The sequence below is a fragment of the Aotus nancymaae genome, unplaced genomic scaffold (genome assembly GCF_030222135.1).
Source record: "Aotus nancymaae isolate 86718 unplaced genomic scaffold, 86718_ANA_hifiasm-v0.15.2.pri h1tg000011l, whole genome shotgun sequence".
Taxonomy (NCBI): Eukaryota; Metazoa; Chordata; class Mammalia; order Primates; family Aotidae; genus Aotus; species Aotus nancymaae.
In genome coordinates this window covers 51211516-51233880 of record NW_026988422.1, presented here as the reverse complement: position 1 = coordinate 51233880, position 22365 = coordinate 51211516, and the positions used below count along the sequence as shown (strand labels likewise).

The following is a 22365-nucleotide window of genomic DNA, read 5'->3' as shown; positions in this document are numbered from 1 at the left end:
TTACCATGGAAGTCACCAGTATTTTTCAAGTTATGGCTTTTGAAGCATAACAAATTTCAGTAAACAATATCAAAAGAAAAGAATTCCTCTGTGTACAACAAAGGAGCACCTGTTATATTTTGAATGCATTCTTCATGTTGCCACCTTTATAAACTTGTTTTTTTGATGCTTCAACAGACAGAAGTGAAAATTATGTGTCAATCTTAAGTACATCAAGGTTTTCCTCTACATAGTCCTAATGCAAAATGCTGGCTGGCAATCAGGGCTCTTAGAAAGAGCCTTTGGAAGTTAAACTTTTGGATTTCAAAAGCTAGTACAGACTGCTATATTTAACAAAAGGAACAAACCTTCATAAATGATACAAACTATCTATCTGCCCAACACACTCTTCTATTTTCCAGGCCCTTTAATATTGAGTAAAGTCTAATCTTGGACTGACTATGGTGGGTTAGGTCTAATCGAAGTATTTTAATAGCTACCTAGGGATAATGAATAAAATCAAATACAACTGGTACCTCAAGTATTCTAATAGAATAAATTTATGAAGACAAGCAGACCGAAGCAACTCAAGATTTTCTACACCTGACTAAATGTGTTACTTATGAAACTTATGTACAAATTAGTTCTTGAAGACAGTAGTAAACATGTGAAAAAAAAAAAAACACCAGTAAGTGTTCAAACAGATCCCTGTTTTGTTTTAAAGAACAAGAGCTCTAAGTGGCACCTAGTGGATATTTTAGGAGGAACAAAAATAAACTGGATGATACTCCAACTGAATAAAAAATGCAGCTGCTTTTTACATTTTAAAAACGTATTTACCACCCTGAATTATAAACTCAAGGCAAGTAGCTTATTATACCAATAAGGACGTGGTGTGATAAATTTTCTCATACAAGTTGTCATCGATCTCAAATAGATAAAAGGCACAGAACCAATCTAATTCTTTCATTGCATTTTAAGGCTTTGTCCCCGCTAAGGGCCAACTTTCACTGTGGTTAAAGTTAAATTTATTTTCTCTAAACTCTTCTTTTCAAAGGATCTGTTATAGAGATCCTTTATTCACCTGCTCTTATAGTTCCACATCAACACTAAAATGAAGATAACAGAATTAGGGTCTTAGTACTCAGAATGCTTTTAACTGGTGACAAGAAGGAAGAAGTCTAGAGTTAAATATCCCAGAAATTTATTTGATGTTTGCTTGAATACATTTTATGTAGAAAGATTGGGATTGTTTGCTTTGGATGCCCCTGGTAAATCTCATGAGGCATTGAACTAGAAAGGGGTGTCAATGTGGAGACATCAGAAATGGAAATCAAAAGCCCAATTTTAGAACTATTCTTAAAGATTTGTCTCTAGTGAAATGAGGCCACTCCCTTAAAAATGCTCAAAGTGTTAGAGCTACTGTGTGAAAACAGCTGACATTTAGGAGGGCATTTCATGTTCTGATCTGTTAGAACATTTAAATACTTGGAAATAAAAAATATTCAGCTTTCAAGTTTTCAATACTGGAAAACTTTCAAGTCTAGGATTTCAGCCAGGAAGGGCTGCTCTGTGTTCCTTATATTGGACTCTGTTTCCCACAAAGTTAATCTTCAGCTTTGGCTTCCATTTCTTCTGCATCATCATCTCCATCCACTTCGGCATTTTCTCTTTCAAGCCTCTCCATCTGCCTCGCAAGTTCAGTCTCATCTGTATCTGTGACCACTTTGGGCTGTGGAAGCAGAGGTACAATTTAAAACTGAAGTAGTAAATATTATACAAATTTAATTTCAATACTATTACTGCCTCGTGTTTTCTCTCTTTAACCCTTTTCTAACGACTCTGTCATATCTGTTCACTTTTGAGTGCTGACTTGTCACTAATAAATTCCATTAAATAGGTGAAATTTATGAGAACAACAGTACAGAAAAAAGATGTATGTATTAAAATGGAAATTTGTTTTTGTCATCTTTATAAGCTAAAACTGAAAACATGAAATAACCCCAGTGGCTGTATCTTTCAAGTCCACAAAAAGATGTCCTGTTTAAAAAAAACCATCTTCCAGGCTCAAACGACCACTTATACTAGCTTACTAGTCCTTTCCACTGAAGGAACCTCTCCCTCTCTCTCTATCTCTCTATCTCTCTCTCTCACGTGTGCGTGCGCACACACACGCATTTTTTTTCTTGTTGAGAAAAGGAAAAGACAGGAGACTTTTTTTTCCTAATTCTAAGATCAAATTTTAGACATGCCACATCCAAATTCTAACAATAAAAAAACTTCTCATTTATATTGTTTATTCTCTTCCCCTGGCCAGGGGGTGGGTGGGGTGGTGAGGGTGACCCCTAACACCATTAATGGTCAAAGGCTTGAACAACCATCCTACAATATGATATTCCAAGGCCAACATCTCTTATTTATCTACAAAAACCCCTGTTAGAAACCTCCTGAGACATTATTGAAAATGAATCTATTGATCTGACCTCCATTTGAACGTTGAACACACCCCTCTTTTCCTCAATCTTTTCTTTAATAACAGCCATTGCTTGACTGAGGACAGAAAGGCCTTCTGTTCTCTCCAGGGTTGTCGTAGTCATTACATACCGAGGAGGAGCTATTAGATTAATCTAAAAGAGAAAAACAAAAATTCAGTTATGAATGTACCTACAGAACCCACAACTATTAGGATGCTTGAGATTTTATTACTCTGCTATATTAACAAATCACCCCAAAATGTGCCAATTCTATAGGACAGTAATTTAGGGTCCTACAGAATTGGCAATTATGTTTTGGGGTGATTTGTTAATGTAGAAAAGCGAATTGATACAGGAATCTAATGCAGTAGTATAAACGGTCCACTGTAACACTGAATAAGAACAATTATAATTTCTGGGTATCTTTGGTAGCTAAATTAACTGCAATTATCATCAGTATAACAGATAATTTGTCTTTAAACTAAACTGATTGAAGAATCCTTCTACAAGATTCTGAGTTACTGCCATTCAGTTAGTTTTATCACTAAAGAAAGATTCTGATCAAACCTCATAAAATTTGCGTATGTATAGATGGGAGAAAGTGTTACTCTTTTTAAAGTGCTATCAGTATTTTGGGCACAGCAACTCTTTATTGTAAAGGAGGTTTAGCGTCCATGGCTTTCTAACAATAGGAATCTCCATTCACTGTGATAGTAGCAGTAGAAACCAAAAAGACCTAAACGTAAATCACAAACATCTAGAAATATTGCTAAGACTCAATGCTTAATTTTAAGAGTAAAAAAGCCACTTTTGTTACAAAGTATGATTTTTTTTAAAAAACAAAGATCAAAGATCTTATTTGGTTTAGGTGGGTATTTCAGCAGGGAGGGAGACAAATGACAACCCACCTTAATGGGCATGGTTTCTGTAGAACAATTCAAACCTGCTCTTAGGGCTTCTTTTACAGCATCAATGCCTTCATAACCATAACAAGCCACTTCAATATCTGTAATTATAAAAATTCAGAAGTTGACACAAAAAAATGCAAAAAATATTTAACCTGAATCCAACCTCTACACTGCAGTTCCTTATTTATAAACTGGAGGTAAGGAGGAGTGTGGTAAAGATGGAATATAACAGTAACTGCAACTTATCTAAAACGGTTTAGAAACTGCATTATCCTTTGACTCAGAAATTCTACTTTTAGGAATTTGTCTTGAAAAACATTTGTGTAAATGGGTAAATACGTATAATATAAGGGTGCTAACTTGTAGCTTTTTTTTGTATCTGTGAGAAAACTGGCACAACCTAGATGTTTATCAAGAGGGGACTGGTTTATGTTAAGGTTTATCTGTTCTATGAAACATTACTCAGAATAAAAAAGGATGAAAAGATTCCTATGTTCTGCATGGAAGGGTACCTATGATACAATGGGTAGAAAAGGCTAGATGGAGAAAATCCTGCACAGTATTTGTAAAAATTTGGAATATTTTAAACTACGCACTAAAACCAAACAATCAAACCCCCTTTTTTAAAAAAAGGGCTAACTTTAGGTTAGTTGAACTCACATGACTGTTTCTACTTGTGTTAATATAGAAATCTTATGATTCGGAAGCCAAAATAATTTCTTAAGCTTTTGTTATAAAAAATAAACATTTAGAAAAACTTATAGACGTTGATGTAGCAACATAGTCTTTGGTAAGTCTCATTATTTAATAGCTTTTTTGATGCATGTAAAGTATTGTAAAAACCATTTAAAAAATCATTTACCCGCTCGAATTTTGACAGCCTGTGGGGTCAAGCGCCTATTAATATTATTAATGAGTACTTCCCGTTCATCTTCATTCAAATCTAAACTATCCAAAATAGATGGGTCTCTGGTAAAAAAAAAAAAAAAAAAAGTCAAGATTATATTACTGATAAATGTGAAACCAAGCACCCTGGAATAATGTATATAATAGTAAAGAAAGCACAGGCTTTAATGTCACAATTAGAGTTCAAATGTTAGCTGTGCACTTACACCCAACTAATTATTAATGAAATCAAAATTTTAGTGATCCGACTAAAACAAGCAATTTAGTACCTCTTAACACATCTGATATTCTAATATAATTGATTACTTCCATGCAATTAGCTGTCTCTGCCTCAAGGAGTTTATAATCCAGCTTGAAAAGAACAAAAACAGGGAAAAATCTGTAAATGTTAACAGTATATCTGTGGGCATCAGAAGAGGAAGGTATTACTTTCTAATGAGGTCAGGAAGGGCTTCATGCAAAAAGTAGTATTTCATCTAAGTGCCACAGGACATGGACCAGGTTCTTACTAACTGGCATGCCTGTTGAATGAGTGAACAAACAAAAATATGAAATAAAGACTAAAAGAGGAGTAGCACTGTAAAATGCAAAGGCAGAACTATTTTAAGTAAGTTAAGATACATAGGGCTGGCCACCAGTGGCTCATGCCTGTAATCCCAGCACTTTAGGAGGCTGAGGCAGGAGGATTGCTTGAGACCAGGGGTTTGTAGACCAGCCTAGGCAACAGAGCAAGACCTTTGTCTCTATTACAAACAAAAAAAGAAAGTCATGCCATATAAAAAAGGAATAGTATGAGCAAGCATCAGGCTTAATAAGCAAGGGGTCTAGTTAAGGAACAAAAGGCAAGAGAATTTGGGTGGAGGGATCTTTTACTCAGCTAATATAAAGGAACGAGAAGACAAACCAACATAAATGCCTAAGAAACAAGATGACAAACAAACAGAAAATGGGCAAATGAGGTGAACAGATGTTTCACAGAAGAAATACAAATGGTCAATAAACATGAAAAACTGTTGACCTTTCCAATAATCAGGAATATGCAAATCAAAAGATACTATTGGGCATTCATTAGACTACAAAGAGAAGAAAAAAAATCACTATTGGGCATTCATTAGACTACAAAAAGAAGAAAAAAAATCAGATGTATACCAAATTGTGGCAAGGATGAGGGGAAACAGGAATACTTACACAATTGCTAGAGGGAATATAAATTGTAGAGTCAATTTGAAGAATAATTTGGTGAAACCAAGTGAGTTTAAAAATATATAATCAATCCTATATCAATCCTATGACCCAACAATTTCACTCCTAGGTATATACATTAGAAACTCTCCAACAAGTACATATAGAGACATATACACTATTCATCATAGCACTGTTTGACAAACGGGATAAAAGGGAAAAATTACCTAAACAACTCTTAATAGAGGAACAGATAAAGCATATTCTCACAATGAAATACTATATAGAGATTAATATGGATCAGGTATAAACCCATCAATGTGGAAGAATCCTGCTTAATAACAGCCTTATAAATAGAAGCAACAAAGATACAATAGGTTACATTTTAAATAAAAAATGATTATAGACACATGTGTAGTAAAACAATAAAAACATAAATGATATTGACACAAAAATAATTTCAGAATACTGGTTATCACTGATAAGTAAGGGAAATAGGTGTGAAAAGGTAAAACATTGTTTCCAACTACATCAGAAATTGTATGAAATTTTAAAAAATGCAAAGAACTAGCATTAGTTAAATCTGGACAGTCCCTACATGAATGAAGCAAGAAAAGAGTGCTAAGGGAAAGGGAATAACATATGCCAACGCTAGGAGACAGAGGGGATGCTGGAGCTAGAAGTTAAAGAGGTTAACTTGGGCCAGATGATGATAGTTAAGACAAGAAATGTACTGAAGACTGCAGGACAGAAATATAAAGTGGTGCTTAATGGCTTAGTACAAACTCTGGATGGAGCCAGAATGCATGGGTTTGAATACTGCCTGGCTCTATGATTTGTTAGCTGTGTGACCTTGAACAAATTATTTAATCTCAGCTTCAATTTCTTCAACTGTAAAAAAAAGGGTAACAGCCTTTATGCTATTGTTAGAATTACATAAATGTTAGCTATTATTATTACTATTCCCACCTTTTCTGTCACACGATTAAAAAAAAAAAAAAAGTCACATGAAAATAAACTTGAAGGAATTTGGAACCCCAGATGAGTTGGTTTGCTGGGGACTCTTAACAGTCCTGGGTCCTACTCATTCTCTTTTTATTCCCCCTCTACCTCTTAACATTTAGGAAGGAGAGGGAGGTAAAGAGACAGCAAGTACAGAGAACTGAAAGAGTCTGGCTTTTTTTTTTAAGAGACAAGGTCTCACTCTGTCATCCATGCTAGAATGCAGTGGTATAATCATAAATCACAGCTCACTGAAACCTCAAACCACTGAACTCAAGTGATCCTCCTGCCTCAGCCTCAAGTACAAATTCCTGGGACTATAGGCACATGCTACTTTTAATGTTTTTTGAAGAGGTGGGGTCTTGCTATGCTGCCCAGGCTGGTCTCGAACTCCCAGCCTCAAGCAATCCTCCACCTCAGCCTCCTATAGTGCTGGGATTACAGGCATGAGCCACCATGTACAGCCAAGTGTGGCTGTTAAAAGCAGAGAACACAGTGTTTGCTCCAAGAGAAAGTACAGGAAAAGTTGAGAAGGTGTGTTTTTTAGCATAAATGGAAGAAACCAGAGATATTACAGAAACTAGAGAAAGTACAGGAAAAGTTGAGAAGTGTGTTTTTTTAGTATAAATGGAAGAAACCATAAATATTGGTATTTATGCTGATGGAGCAATACCAATAAGGAGAAAGGTGACCCAAGAGAAGGAGCAACTGATAGAGATCCCTGAGCAGCAGTTGGGTACAGGCGGCAAGATTAGTTTGAGAGCAAGGAGGACACAAATTCCAGTGACAGCAGCACAAGAAGTGACAGGCGGGACAGAGATATGTAAGTTTGTTGAGATAGTGGAAAAGTGGTTCTTTTGCAATGGGTTCTATTTTCTTTATAAAATACAACAGGTAGCGAGCATACCAGCCAAGAGGCAGGGAACAGGGGTAGAGTGGTTTTCTGAGGAAGAACATGGAAAAGCTCTAAAATAGCCACTATAAAAATGGGAAGAAGAAATGATCAGCAGCAGAGAGAATGTGGAACAGCTGAGGCTGGAGACCATGAATATGCAGTGGACCAACCTGCAAGACTGTGATTTTCCCTAGCAGCATCCAGCAGTCTACAAGTACAGAAAAGGCAGGAACATCGATCCAAGGCTGGATGTATCAGAAGGAAAAACAGGGCAAAAGCTCATGATAATGGCAAGAAAGTCGTTGAAATGATGGATCATGGTGTGCCTATGTTGGATAAGAAAGAGAAGGCAGGAAATGGTGAAAAGACAGGGAGAAAAAAGGTTTGGAATTAGAGCCTAATACACATAATTAAGATGACAAAGAGTAGGACCAACTGGAAGCCAGATGGGTAGGAGGCTGGGGCAAAAGAATGGAAATGTGAATTAAAGATTTTAGTTGCAGAGCAAATCCTGGTAATAGTAAGGGCCAGGCTAAGGCTACATGGAAGACTGGCTAAAGTGGTATGGGCTGAAAGTCAAAGGAGAGTCAAAAGAGGTAGAGAAAACATGAGGTTATAATTTTCGATGAGATATGCTCTGTATCTTTAGCCCTATAGCCACTTGGGACAATGACTAGGAATGCAAACCGTGTAAGGGAGTAGTGTGAGATAAACCATATGGTTTGTGAATCTACATAACTATGCTATGAATATTTTAATCTAAATTTAGCAAGGATTTTATACATGGATGCTGTGCTGTTAAATATCAGGCTAAGAATTGTAATATTAAGGTAGAAACGGAGTCAAGAAGGTATTCTTACGAGACTGCATGCTTAAATGCATCATAGGCACCATATCCAGGTCTCTTGTACTTGTCATCAAAGACCCAGGCAGTCCTCTGGAATAGGCTTTCCAGCTGCTCATCCTTGGTGTATTCTAACACCTCAGCAACATGACGAAGAATGCTATAAACCTAGAAATAAAACGAAAAGCTCAACAATTCGAAGAGATCTATAAAAAATATTTTTACATTTTAGTAGACAACAAAATTTGACTACAATAATTCTTTAACAATAAAAAAATCTCCATACAAGTTCTTTCCCCATAGGGAAATACTCACTTTCCCATAATAAACTCAAGTGAGTATAAAAGTAGAGACAGTATACAATTTAGGTCCTAAGACCTAGATCAAGTCTTGACAATAACAGTATCTCTGAACTTGTTTTCTCCTCTGGAAAAAGAAAATATTAGTATCTCTCTTCCTTACTACAGAGAGTACTTGCACAGATCAAATATATAGAAACCACACATTATAAACGGAAAGCGATTAAACGAATGTAAATTGCTACTATTACTCCACGAGGGCAGAATCAGGATTGAAAGTTTTTTTTTGTTGTTGTTGTTGTAATCTTACCCACTTGCCAAACTTTTTCTTATCTCCTAAAATTAACATAGGGTATACAGGAAGAGTATTAAAAAGGTCTTCATCATCGTTACACATAAAAATTGAGTGAGTCTGCTCAATGTTTTGAAATATTAACAAAAAAATAAAAAAAATTTAAAAAAAAATTGAGAAAAGGTACTGACATTGAATAACTCTTCCATTTTAACATCTCGGAACATACTCATTTTAACAATATCCTAAGGAGACAAAAAATATGGAATTTTCCCAGAAAACTACTTCTCAAAAGTTAGTGGGACCTGAGAGGGCATTTCTAAAAAAGAATCAGGTGATGCCATGCTCTTAATTGAGAGACTACATTCTGAGTGATAAGGTCCTAGAGTTTATTAAAAAGAGATTTTACTAACAAGTGTTTTCAAACGTGTAAACCACACTGCATAACTGTAAATACATCAGTAAACCAAAAAAAAAAAAAAAAAAAGATTTGGGTAACTAATGGCTTTTAGACCCTTACTTTCTCTTTTACTGGGATTAAGCAAGATTTTTTATATCTCTTCATTGAAACTTTTTTCTTTGATTATTTTGTCTTGAGGACAGAAACACTCATGGGAGAAAAGAACGGACACCAAAGAAGGCCAAAGAAAATAGAAGCAATAGAAACAGTATCATTAAGAACTGAGGATTGACTGGGCACACTGGCTTACACCTGTAATCTCAAATACTCTGGGAGGCAGAGGCAAATGGATCGCTTGAGCCCGGGTGGAGGTGGTTACAAGTAAGCTGAGATTGTGCCACTGCACTCCAGCCTGGGCAAGACTTTGACCTGACCCCACCCCCACCCCACCCCAACGCCGAGGATGTAGAGAATGAAGGATAACTTAAATAGGCCTGGGCAAGACTGGACAAGACTTTGAGAGAGACACACACATACACCTGTGAGGATGTAGAGAATGAAGGATAACTTAAATAGGACCTGAGAAAAGAGAAATACTGACAGAAGAAATGTGAAGAAATGAAATGGCTATCTTTGCTTTACCAGTGCTTACTGTGGATGACAAAAGTAGGAAGTAATAGCAAAAATAAGAAAAAAAGTAAGAAGAAATAATCCTAACATGCTAGTGGAGAAAAAAAAAATAGAAAAACAAAACAAAACAAAAAAACTAGTAACAGGCCTCTCTGCCTTGCTTTCCTGGATTCACGGACATTTCACAAACCCTTTTTCATTCTTAACACACAACAGCTGGTTATCTCTGCTATCCTTATCCCAGAACAGGGTTGAAAATCAAGAACTGTATTTTGGCTAAGTGCACTGGCTCACTTCTATAATTCCAGCACTTTGGGGGGCTGAGGCTCGAGGCTCGAGACCAACCTGGACAAAACAGCAAGACTTCATTTCTATTTAAACAAACAAAAAAAACCCCACTGTATTTTATGAGGCAGTCCAATTGGAAGCAAGTCAAACCAGCTGAAGTCACCCACAGTTGATTTAACCTAAGATGGCTTCAAAACACTTCTAGTACTGATTTGAGAATATGAGATCATAAGCAATACTTTAAGGTAGTAGCACTATGAGATTAAAAAAAAAACTATCGTAGTCATACTCTTTTGAAATGAAAATTTCAAATTATTTATTAAACACATAGATAGTGGACTAATTTGACTCAAAGAACAACTTACAGTTTTGGATTTTGTGAATTTGTCTTCACATTTGATTGCTTCCTCTGGAGAAACTCTTCTTTTTGACAAATCTATATATCCTGTACAAAAAAATTTTAAAAAATTATCTCTGTCTAGGTGCCAACATACTACTGTAATCAGTTTTTAAGACCAAATTAAGTGTTCAGCTGGCATACTTACAATTATTCCCTAATAAAATCCTATCAACAAAATACTGCATAAGTAGTACAGGCTGAGTATTCCCCATCAGAAATGCTTGGGACCAAAAGTGTTTTGGATTTCAGATTTTAGAATATTTGCAATACTCCAAACAATTTTGGAATATTTGCATTGTATTCTAGTTAGAGCATCCCTAATCTGAAAATCCAAAATCTGAAAGGCACCAATGAGCATTTCCTTTGAGCATCATGTTGATGCTCAAAAAGTTTCAGATTTTGGACCATTTTGGATTAGGGGATAAGGTATTCTCACTCTGTACATGATGAGAAATGTTGAATTGTTTTCAGAAATAAATTTTTATTATCAGGTAATTATATATTCTCCATTACCTTACTGGCGAGAACTAATAATTTTCAATTATCCAAATGAAAGCTAGTCAAATGCCTATATTTCCCGTTTCTTCCTTTTCCTTCTGCGGAATAGGAATTCACTAAGATGTTCATTTTAAGGAAAGAGGCTATCCTCACAGAAGAGATACACACACAGAGAACAAATTAAAACTATCTCATCTACTGCGTGACTACCATATCCAAGTAACTATGTTAGGTGCTTAAACATCTCACTAAACCCTCACAACAATCCTGCATAGTAGATTATCATCCTCTTTCTCACAGCCCTCCACTCTTTTTTTTGTTTTACCCTGAAGAAAGTAAAACCCAAGAGAGGTTAACTAACTCGTCAATGTCAAATAGCCAAAAAATGGCTGAAACCCACTAACCTGTGCCTGGCAATGACTTCTAGTACAATGCTGAGTAACAGTGATGAGAGTGAATGTCTTGTTCTCAATAATGGAGGACAGCATGTCTGTGGCTTTTTTCTAGACACTCTTTATCAGATTAGAAAATTCTGTTCTAGTTCTTATTTGCTGACATTTTATTATGAATGGGTGACAAGTTTTGTCAAATGCTGTTTCACATCTATTAAAATGGTTACAGTTTTCCTCCTATACTCTGTTCACATACACTGAATTTATTTCAAATTCTGAGCATTTTTTTATTAAAATGGTATGACTTGCATATACTAAAATTCACCACTTTCAGTGTTAAGTTCTTTGCGTTTTAAAAAAAGAATACAGTCATTTAAACATCACCAAAATCAAGTTCCATCACCCCGACGCCACTAAAAACTGGGTACAAGCTTTTATGTGAACATACATTTTTCTAAAAATGGCACAGCTGGGCTATATATTAAGTATATGTTCATTTTAACTGCCAAACTGTTTCCCAAAATGAATGTGGCACTTTGCATTCCCATGAGCAATGTGGAACAGTTAGAACTGTTACCTAAGAAATCTTTGCCTAATTCAAGATCAAATATTTGCTCCTATGTTTTCTTCTAGAGGTATTTCGAAGTTTAGATTTGACTTTTACATCTCTGATTCATTTTAACTTTTGTATAAGGTGGTGTCTGAATTGAGGTCCTTTTTTATATATGGATATCCAGTTGTCTCAACACTATTTGTTAAAAAGATAATTTTTTCTTTGATCAGCTGCCTTTGTACTTTTGTTAATTAACTGATCATATAAAAGCACACATTAATAAAAAAAAATTTTTTTTTTTAAACAAAAAGAGGTGGGGGTCCTGCTATGTTGCCCAGGCTGGTCTTGAACTCCTGGGTTCAAGTGATCCTCCCACCTGGGCCTCCCAAAGTGCTGAGATTATAGGCATGAGCCACCATGCCCAGCCAACATAAAGTTATAATTGTTAAACCAAACTGGCATTCCATACACTCCACTTGGTCATGCTTTATTATCCTTTTTATACATTGTTGGATTTGAAAAACATATTTTATTATGAATTGTTTTATCTACGCTAATCACAAATTGGGTCAGTAATTTGTTTTAAAAAAAACATGTCTTTGTCCGGTTTTCTTATCAGGGTTATGATGGCCTCATAAAATTAGTTGTGAACTGCGTAACATTTCAGTCAACAATGGACTGCATATATAGCAGTAGTGCTGTAAGATTACAATACTGTATAACACTGTATTTTTCAGATTATTATACTGTACCTTACAATTCCACAGGCTCAAATGAGACAGTTAAATATGTTTAAAGAAACTAAGAAGGGCAAAAATGTCTTTTATATTTACCTGTGTATTTTCCATTTCAGGTCATCACATCTCTTCAGCCTAAAGAACTACCTAATTTCACCGCCCCTGTCACTTTTTTTTTGTTTTGGAGACAAGGTCTGGTTCTATTGCCCAGGCTAGAGTGCAGTGGTGCAATCTCAGTTCACTGCAGCCTCCGCATCCTGGGCTCAAGCCTTTCTCCTACCTCAGCTTCCTGAGTAGCTACGACTACCGTGAGCACCACCACACCCAGCTCATTTTTGTATTTTTTGTGAGAGACGAGGTTTTGCCATGTTACCCCAGCTGGTTTTGAATTTGTGAGTTCAGGCAACATGTCCACCTCAGCCTCCCAAAGTGTTGGGATTACAGGTGTGAGCCACCAGGCCAGGACATGTCTTTAGTTTCTATTTACCTAGAAAGTCTTAATTTTGACCTTTATTGTTGAATATTACCTTTAGATACACAATTCTGGTTTGAGTGCTTTAAAGATATCATTCAATGCTCTGGCCTCCATTATTTCCAGTATAAACACCATAGTAATTTGTATCACTGTTCTTCTGTAGGTAATATGTCTTTTTCCGTAGTCTACTTTCAATATTTTTCTTTACCTTTTTTCTTTAGTATTAACGGTTTGACGTGCCTGGGTATGATCTTAATAGCATTTATCCTGCTTAAGAGCTGTGGAGCATCTTCAATTTGTAAATCTGTTTTTTGTTTTTTTTTTCCAACAAATAAGGGAAACTTTTAGCCATTATTTAATCAAATCTATTTTCTGTTCTCTCTCCTTTTTCATTTCTAGAATTTATATATAAATATATATATATATACACATATACACACACACACACATATATATTTGAGACAGAGTCTTACTCTGTTGCCCAAGCTGAAATACAGAGGCGCCATCTTGGCTCACTGCAACCTCCGGCCTCCCAGGTGCAAGTAATTCTGCTGCCTCAGCCTCCCAAGTAGCTGGGATTATAGACACGTGCCACCACGCCTAGCTAATTTTTATATTTTTGGTAGAGACAGGGTTTTGCCATGTCAGCCCGGTTGGTCTTGAACTCCTGACCTCAGGTGTCTGCCGGCCTCGGCCTCCCAAAGTGCTGGGATTACAAGCATAAACCACTGCACCCGGCCTTAGAATTTATATTTAGTTGGACACTGCATAATGGTATTTTAGTCAACACTGAACTCCATATACAATGGTGGTTCCATACAACTATAATGGAGTTGCAAAATTCCTATTGCCTAGTGATGTAGCGCATTTAGTTTTTACGACTAGGCTGGAATGCAGTGGTGTGGTCTTGGCTCAGTGCAACCTCTGCCTCCCAGGTTTGTATGATTCTCCTGCCTCAGTCTCCTGAATAGCTGAATTACAGGTGAGGTGCCACTATGCCCAGCTAATTTTTGTTTTTTCAGTAAAGACGAGGCTTCACCATGTTGGTCAGGCTGGTTTCAAACTCCTAACCTCGTGATCTGCCGGCCTCGGCCTCCCAAAGTGCTGGGATTATAGGCGTGAGTCACTGCGCCCGGCCAAGTGTACAGTGTTTCTGAAGTCTACAATAGTGTAATGTCCTAGGTCTTCACATCTACTCACCACTCACTGACTAACCCAGAACAACTTCCAGTCCTGCAAGCTCCATTCATGGTACGTGCCCTATATAGGTACACCATTTTTTATCTTTTCTACTCTATTTTTACCATGCCCTTTCTGTTTAGGTACACAAATACCATTGTGTCAACTGTCAACAGTATTCAACAGAGTAACAGGCTGTACAGGTTTGTAGCTTAGGAGTAATGGGCTATACCATATAGCCTAGGTGTATAGTGGGCTATACATCTAGGTTTGTGTTAAGTATGCTCTATGAAGCTTACACAACAAAATTGCCTAATGATACATTATCTCAGAATGTATTCTTGTCATTAAAGGACACTTGACTATGGTTCTTTGTGAAAGTTTCTAAATTCTCTGATATTTTACTTTGTTCATTTCTTACAAGCATATTTCCCTAATGTGCTTGAGCAGTTATAATGTCTGCCTTAAAATCCATGTCTGGTAGTCCCAACACCTGGATCATCTCTGGGTCAGTCTCACTGGTTACTTTTCTCTTCTGTATGTGTCATATTTTCCCATTTATTTGTATGGTTAGTAATTTTGCATTGCATCCTGGACCTGTGGCAAAGACTCTGGATTCCCTTATGTTCCTCTTACGAAAACAGATTTTTTGTTTTAGAAGGTAGTCAACATCTGAACTTACAAGTTCTGTCTCCCTAGATGGTAAGTAACAGAAATCTGTTCAGATTTTTTTCCCTATTGGGCTACTTGGAGTTCATCCTGTGTATCAGTAGTTCAGGGATAAGCCAGAGATTTGGGCAGAATCTACATACAGATTTAGGGGTTCTCCCTTTGCCTCCTTTCTCTAATGCTCACCACAACCACCACCAGTTTCCATCTACTATGGTTGTCTAGAACTCTTGCCTCCAATTCTAAAGCCAATAAGACTGTTTTCCGCTAGAACCTTAGCTGCCCGGCTTGAAGCTGTCTTTAGCATGTACTAAGTGTAAAACAGAAAACATATCCTTTCTTCTAAGTATTGATTCACCTTCAATTTTGGCCTGCTTTTGGCTGCTCCTCATTGTCTTTAGGTAGTAGTTATTTTTCATGCTTGTTCAGGGTTTATAGCAGGTATGTCTAGTAGGACCTAATTCTCTAGTAACAAAATGAATCCTCTCTACAGGCTCTTTTGCACTTTGCTCTTTTTCTTATCCTATCCTGGATATCTTCCCATATCAGAATATTCAGATCTCATTCTGCATAAAATTGCATTGCATGCATTTGTCCTGATTTATTTAACCAGTCCCCATTTTGGTCATTTCCTGGTTTTAGTTAATGCCATACAAACAAATGGAAGTATCTTTACATGTATCTACTAAACATAAGGAAGTATGCCTTTCCATATTTTTTCTCATTGCAACTAAAAACATATCTGATTTCTCCTTTAGTATATATTTTATACAACAGAAAAAGAAGGCTGAGCACAGCCTTGGCCTGCTTTGCGAGGCTAATCTTTAACTGGATTGCTTGAGCCCAGTTCAAGATTAGCCTGTCTCAACATAGAGAGACCCTATCTCCACAAAAAAGTTTTTTTTTTTTTTTTTAATTAGCTGGGCATGGTGGCACATGCCTGTAGTTCTAGCTATTTGGGAGGACTGCTTGAGGAACACTTGAATCTAGGAGTTCAAGTCTGCAGCAACCTATGATCACAGCACTACACTGCGGCCTGGGTGACAGAGCAAGATCCCAACTCTTAAAAAAAATAAGAAGTACAAGATTAAATAATATTTTAGGTACTACTAGGGCAGTGATGTGAAGACTTACATAAGTTTAACAAATAGTCTCAAAGTTGTAGTCACTACCTAAGGCATAAGACATCCTCAAAGTCTATGTATCATCTAAGGCTATAATCAAAAAAATTTAAATGTCAGTATATATAAAATTAATCACTTGTAGAAGTGAGAAAGTATCAGTAACTAGATGGCTGAGGAGATTCAGAAGGATAAGTTCAATCAAGGTGACTGATTGAACTTTCAGGCATGGCCTAAAACTAATGGCCTAAAACTAATACCTAACAAATTATAGTAAGATGGCTGAAACTAAAACCTACTTAATGGTATTGCACACCATGTTTTAAAAAAAACAGTATTCACTAAGGTGATGATTTACACGAGGCCCAGAAAAGGCATCCAATAAGTAAAAAATGAATAGTCATCCAACACCGTCTGAAAGACACCACAGGATCTGGGAGACACAAACATTCTAATTACCAATGAGATATACAACGCTGGATTTCAGGTATGTATGTACACACATAGTATACTGCTTTTTCAAAGCTTATGTAAAAGATTCCTAAACCCATTTGCCCCATTTTCATGCTTACTCAATGATCTCACCACTATTTTAGCTTTAAATAAAGAAAAAGGCATCCAACATATTCTGGCCTACCAATGTAAATGAACTAGCACTCTGGTTTACTTATCTCTTTCATGTTTGGTTACCATGAGTCAATTACCAAGATCCTCATAAACACTAGAAATAAAATTCAACTTATTTGATCCATAAAACCCTAGGATGTACTAATTAAACTACTAACTTAAGAGATCTTGCTTAAACAGCTAATTGGCATCCTTTTCTGACAACTTTGTATGTAAAAGAGTTTAAGTATAAAATGAGCTTTTTTTTAAGCTACAGCATACAATTTACGAAAAATGTATTTTTAAATAAACCATTTTAAATCAGAAATTTATACTAAAGATATTTTTCTCACTTACCTTTTTCTTTGTCCACCCTAATGACAACCACACACTCATTCCTGCCAATTCGGATGAGTTTGTTTATAGAACGGATACGTCTTCTGGATAATTCACTAAGAAGAATCATGCCTTCAATGTTGTTGTATTCCAGCAAGCTGACATAAGCACCCATTTCAGCAATGGATCTTACATTCACCATCACTACATCTTCCACCTCAGGAAATTTGTGTTGATAAAATCTACAACTTAGACCCGGCATTCTGCAATTTAAACAAAAGAATTAAATAAGTGTTCAGTTAAGGTGAAAATTTAAGAAAAATCAATTTTCTACTTCTTACCACTGAAAGAAAAGATGAAAAAAAAAGTTATTAGTCTTCTCAACCCTTGAAACTTCTTAAGTGGTACCAGAAAACAGATGATGTTCAGGAACCAAGCTTTAATTTTTATTTCACTCAACGTTTTTGTAATGCTTCGGTGATTCTCTGCCATTAGTTTCAGAGGAATCATAAAAAATAATGACCATCTATAAACTACTCCAAGACCGAAGGATTAAAGGAATACCTCGAGAGTAAAACACTACTTTAATGTATATCAAATGATGGGAAGCATCACTATTACAACTAATCAGCAAAACTAAAGCTACTCTTTGCCCAAGTTAGCAAAGATTATATATGCTACCACTCACTATATAAAAGAAATAATTTTCTACCCAAATCCTAACCAATATACCAAATGATATATTCTAGCATTTATTATAGCCAAAATTAGTGTCACATGTCAAAGCAACAAAAAATTAAAAAATTTTAACCACAAACTAAAATGCATCCTCCTTTAACAATTTTTTTCTTTAATTCACAATGTCTAGTTTTTCTATCCCCATTACTCCCAAATATTCCTTACTTTTGTTGAATGGGTATACCTAATCTTGAGAAAAGCTTTAATCTCCATTACTACAAAGTTAAAGTTTCTCTTAACCTCTAAGCATTAAAGATATTTATAATTATTCCCTTTGATCCACCCAACCTACTTTCCGCACTTCTTCTTTCAAGATCCTCAAGCGTGAAATTGTAACATGGGTAGAAGCATATTTTAAAAAGGAAGCTCTCAAATTAATCATGGCTGGTGATTTTCATGTTTTTCTGTTAACCTTAACTGTTGTCACTGCTCAAAAGATAGGTAGTAACAGAACTCAAAGGCCTAAGAAAAACTTGTGAAAACTCATTTATTAACTAATTAATTGGCACCTGCATATATCTTCCCAGTAGCTTCCTACTGACTTTTGTATGTTTTCACTACCTACAGAATCCTACATGAACTGGCCACTGCCTATCTCCTTGTGGTACAACTCTCTCCCTAGTTCTCCCCATTTTATAGACTAAAAAAGTGAAGCACAGGTTAAGTTACCTGTTCTTTCACATACTGCTAACAGGTGGTGAGTCAGGATTTGAATCCATGAAGTTTAGATCCAGTCTGTGCTCTTATCAATCAGACTATATTCTCTCAAAACTATTCATAAATATGATTGGAAACATTTTACTTAAAAAGGAACAATATATATATTCAGTACTAGAGCACACACCACCAATAAGTGCAAACTATTAGTACTCATCTGTTTGACAACAAAAAGCAGCATAATAATCACAGTAACAGAGATGTATTTCTTTGTAGAGAATACAAAATCCCTACAAAACAGGGATTTAGCAAATAAAGAGAAGTAGACATTCAATGGCCAGAATTAACTGCCAAGAAACAGCTGACTGGTTGTTTCATTTTTAAACAGGGCTTTTCAGTGGTGGGGGTGGGGATGGAGGGGAAACTATTGTTGAATATGTGTATGTAAAGTTCTCAAATTTGAGAGCTAAAAAAAGTTTCAAATTGGGCATCAAAATAAACTGTTACAGAAATGTGTGGAACAGTTATAAGACATTTAACAGATGAAAACCACATTTACTTACCAAGTTTCTCCAAATAGTAAAGGTGATGCTTTTGGGGGAAGGAAAGCTTAATTTGATGGTTAAAGAACACAGGTAAGCCAGGTACGGTGGCTCAGGCCTGTAGTCCCAGCACTTTGGGAGGCTGAGGTGGGAGGATCACCTGAGGTCAGGAGTTCAAGCCTGGCCAACATGGAGAAACCCCGTCTCTACCAAAAATACAAAATTAGCTGGGTGTGGTGGCGCATGCCTGTAATCCCAGCTACTCAGGAGGCTGAGGCAGAAGAATCACTTGAACCTGAGAAACAGAGGTTGTGGTGAGCCAAGATCAGGCCATTGCACTCCAGCCTGAGGCAATCGTGTAAAAGAATCCTGAAGGGATATAACTATGAATACTGTTTCTTCAGGAGGCCCAAGTCTCTTTGCAATGTAAAGGTTAAGTAAAGGAATACTGTTGATGGTATGTTATTCATAGTAAAGACACCAAGTAGTTGAGTAAGTACAAAAAGAATCCATACAATGAAAACCACATATTGGTTGATAAATTTTGAACATACTGCCCAATGAAATGCTAATAACTTTAACTTAAAAAAATTTTTAACTTAAAAAAATCATTCAGGAATATCAAAGTCACGCTAGGTATTTATTCAGCTCTATCTTTTTCATAGCATTCTGACTTATTTTATTTGGTCCTCAAGAAGTGTCAAGTCATGTAATTAACACAGTAAACTCGGGGAACAGCTCTAGACTTGGGTTCCAGTCCTTGCTCTGGTACTTACTAGAAGCGGCTGCTTGGGAAAGGTAACCTCCTTTGAACCGTAGTTTCTTTTCTGTGCCATGTACATCACAGGTTTACTGAGGGTATGACATGTATGTGTAAAAACATTTTGAAAACCATAATGTGCTAGTCAAACAAAAAATATTAAAAGGCAAAGGAGGCATTATTTTTCATTTTGAAATATGTTAATTTTTTTTTTTTCAGTATCTACTACATACTAAACACTAATGATACAACAAGAGAGACTCTTACCAGGCATGGCATGGTGGCTCACACCTGTAATCCCAGCACTTTGGGAGGCCCAGGTGGATGGATCACTTGAGGCCAGGAGTTCCAGACCAGCCTGGTTAACATGGTGAAACCCCATTTCTACTAAAAATACAAAAATTAGCCAAGTGTGGTGGTGGGCACCTGTAATCCCACTACTTGGTGGCTGAGGCAGGAGAATCCCTCGAACCCAGGGGCAGAGGCTGCAGTGAGCTGAGACTGCGCCACTGCACTCCAGCCTGGGCAACAGAGACTCTGTCTCTAAAAAAAAGAAAAAAAAAAGACTCTCATCTAAGTAATTAAGTGCGGAGTGGGAAACAAACTAGCAAGCAAATAATTACAATATAAAGTACTATGAAAGGAGCGCAGTGAAGCAATGAACAGGAAAAGGAGGAACATAAATACTAAATTATAATACTTCCTTAAGGACAAATGCTTAACAAGTACTAGAGCAGGAGCTCCAGAATGTTGTTAACCCACAGAACCTCAATATCACAGCACACTATAATACTGTTATGTGTTCTGATGTAAAAAGTATCAGCCACCTTTCAAAATACATCAACCAAACTCCAGGTTAATTTCAAATACCCTGCATAGTCAGTTATTTTGCAGGACAAATGGTAGGTAGGACTTCTCAGTGCATGGTCAAATTGCCATAATGGATATAGAAGTTCACATTCCTTTCCAAAATACGTGATGGGGACAACTCTAGTGATAATTCTAATTTGGATCAAACACGGATTAGGAATGCTCTCTGAATGTTAGTTCTTGGTCTAGGAGTGCTACATAAATAAAGCTTTTATTTCAACATTATAGTTGAAAAAGAAAATATCACCAAGTCTATACAAACATTACTGTGCATGAGACAACTACATCTTTTGAGAATCGCTGTCATTTGGCACCAGATGAACTGAGAATAGGCAGTAAAGTTCTGCCTATTCTCACTAAAGTCATCCCCAAACTATTGACACAGAGAATTATCCTTGAATAACAACTCAATTGAGAAAAAATAGAGATTTCTCTATTATACCTTTTCTCCAAGAAACCATGTATTTTGTTTAGTAAAAATTAAAACAGCCTTAGTTTTAAGGATAAAGAGGTCTCCGGATGACTGCATTTAATCCGAAAATATTTCCTTATCTTAGGCTTTTAGTTATGCTTAACTAACATAGTTAACCCAACATATGCTTAACCCAGTTCTACTCTGTCGCCAAAAATCGACAAACTGATAGTAACAGTAATAAACCCAATAGTCTCATTTAATTTTGATTCAAGGGGTGACTCATTGAATTATCAGATGAAAAACTACTCGGACCCAGCTCTTTCCAACACGGTGCCCATCCCACAGGTTTCTCAGGTTAGAGTCCGACTTGGTTTCCACCGAGAAGCAGGGGAAATTTTAGTAGAACTGTTGGGGCAGAAGAAAAGATGGAATTCTCTGGCCCGGAAAAAGCAAAGTGCTCAGCGTCCTGAGCTGGGGGTAAGAGTTAGGGTGTCACAGCGTTCTCCCGAGGCCGCCCCATCATCACGGCATTCTCATTTTCCGCATATTGTAGAGGCTGTACAATCCACTCGGCCCACTTTCCTTCACGAGATTCCTCTGCTCGAACAACGATGCCTCTGGTACACAGGATGACCGACACGGAGCCGGCGAGGAGACCCACGACAGCGCGGGCGGCGGCGGTGCTGTCCAGCCACTTCCCGCGCAAGGACGGGAAAGGGAGGTGTTAGCCCGGGGCCTACCCGCTCTCGAACACCCATGTCACTGGACACAAACCAAAGTGAGTTCCTGGAGAAACTGAGCTTGGGATTAGTCACCTGAGGTATGTGTGTGATTCCCGCACGGGAACCCAGCGCCGCCTTCTTCAACCAGAAGAGACCAGGCTTGCTGCTCCCGCACCAGCCGCCGATCCTCAGCGTGCGCTTCGCTCACCCACACTGCGCATGCGAACCCTCCTTGCACTGCGCAAGCGCTAAACGAATAGAGGCCCTCTTCATCATTAACCATAGAGTCTGGGTCCTCCGAGAACGAGGACGAACGTAGATCGTGGAAGGACCTGAAAAGTACGATTTCTCGCTATCTTAGCTTTAGCTAAGTAACATTCAAGGCGCAAGAAAGACATAGGACTCTGATTCCTTGCCGCTGAAGAATGCATCCTCGCTCAAAGTTTTAGCTAGCCATGAGATGGCGCTGTGACCATAGACGAAAGGTGGAGAAAGACACGACGTGGACGCTTAGCTCCTAGTCTTAGGTCTGGCGCGTGCCGCGTATTGCGCAGCCGCAGGGAAGTTGGACTGTGAGGGGTTGGGAAGCGAACCGG

At 37.2% G+C, this 22365-nt stretch overlaps 1 protein-coding gene across 2 annotated transcripts; it reads right to left on the bottom strand.

Moving 5' to 3' along the window:
* Positions 1-1166: 1166 nt before the first annotated feature.
* On the bottom strand, positions 1167-21992 carry EIF2S1 (eukaryotic translation initiation factor 2 subunit alpha). Of its 2 annotated transcripts, none has more exons than XM_012438019.3 (8): positions 21863-21992; positions 17087-17328; positions 10465-10544; positions 8207-8358; positions 4224-4330; positions 3362-3459; positions 2463-2606; positions 1167-1711 (listed from the first exon to the last, which is right to left on the bottom strand). In XM_012438019.3, exons 2-8 carry the CDS (start codon positions 17325-17327, stop codon positions 1586-1588), a joined length of 948 nt encoding a protein of 315 aa, XP_012293442.1. In that variant the 5' UTR covers position 17328; positions 21863-21992; the 3' UTR covers positions 1167-1585. The 2 variants fall into 2 exon arrangements, with proteins under 2 accessions (XP_012293442.1, XP_012293443.1); XM_012438020.3 differs by lacking the exon at positions 21863-21992 and adding an exon at positions 19779-19833.
* Positions 21993-22365: the final 373 nt, after the last annotated feature.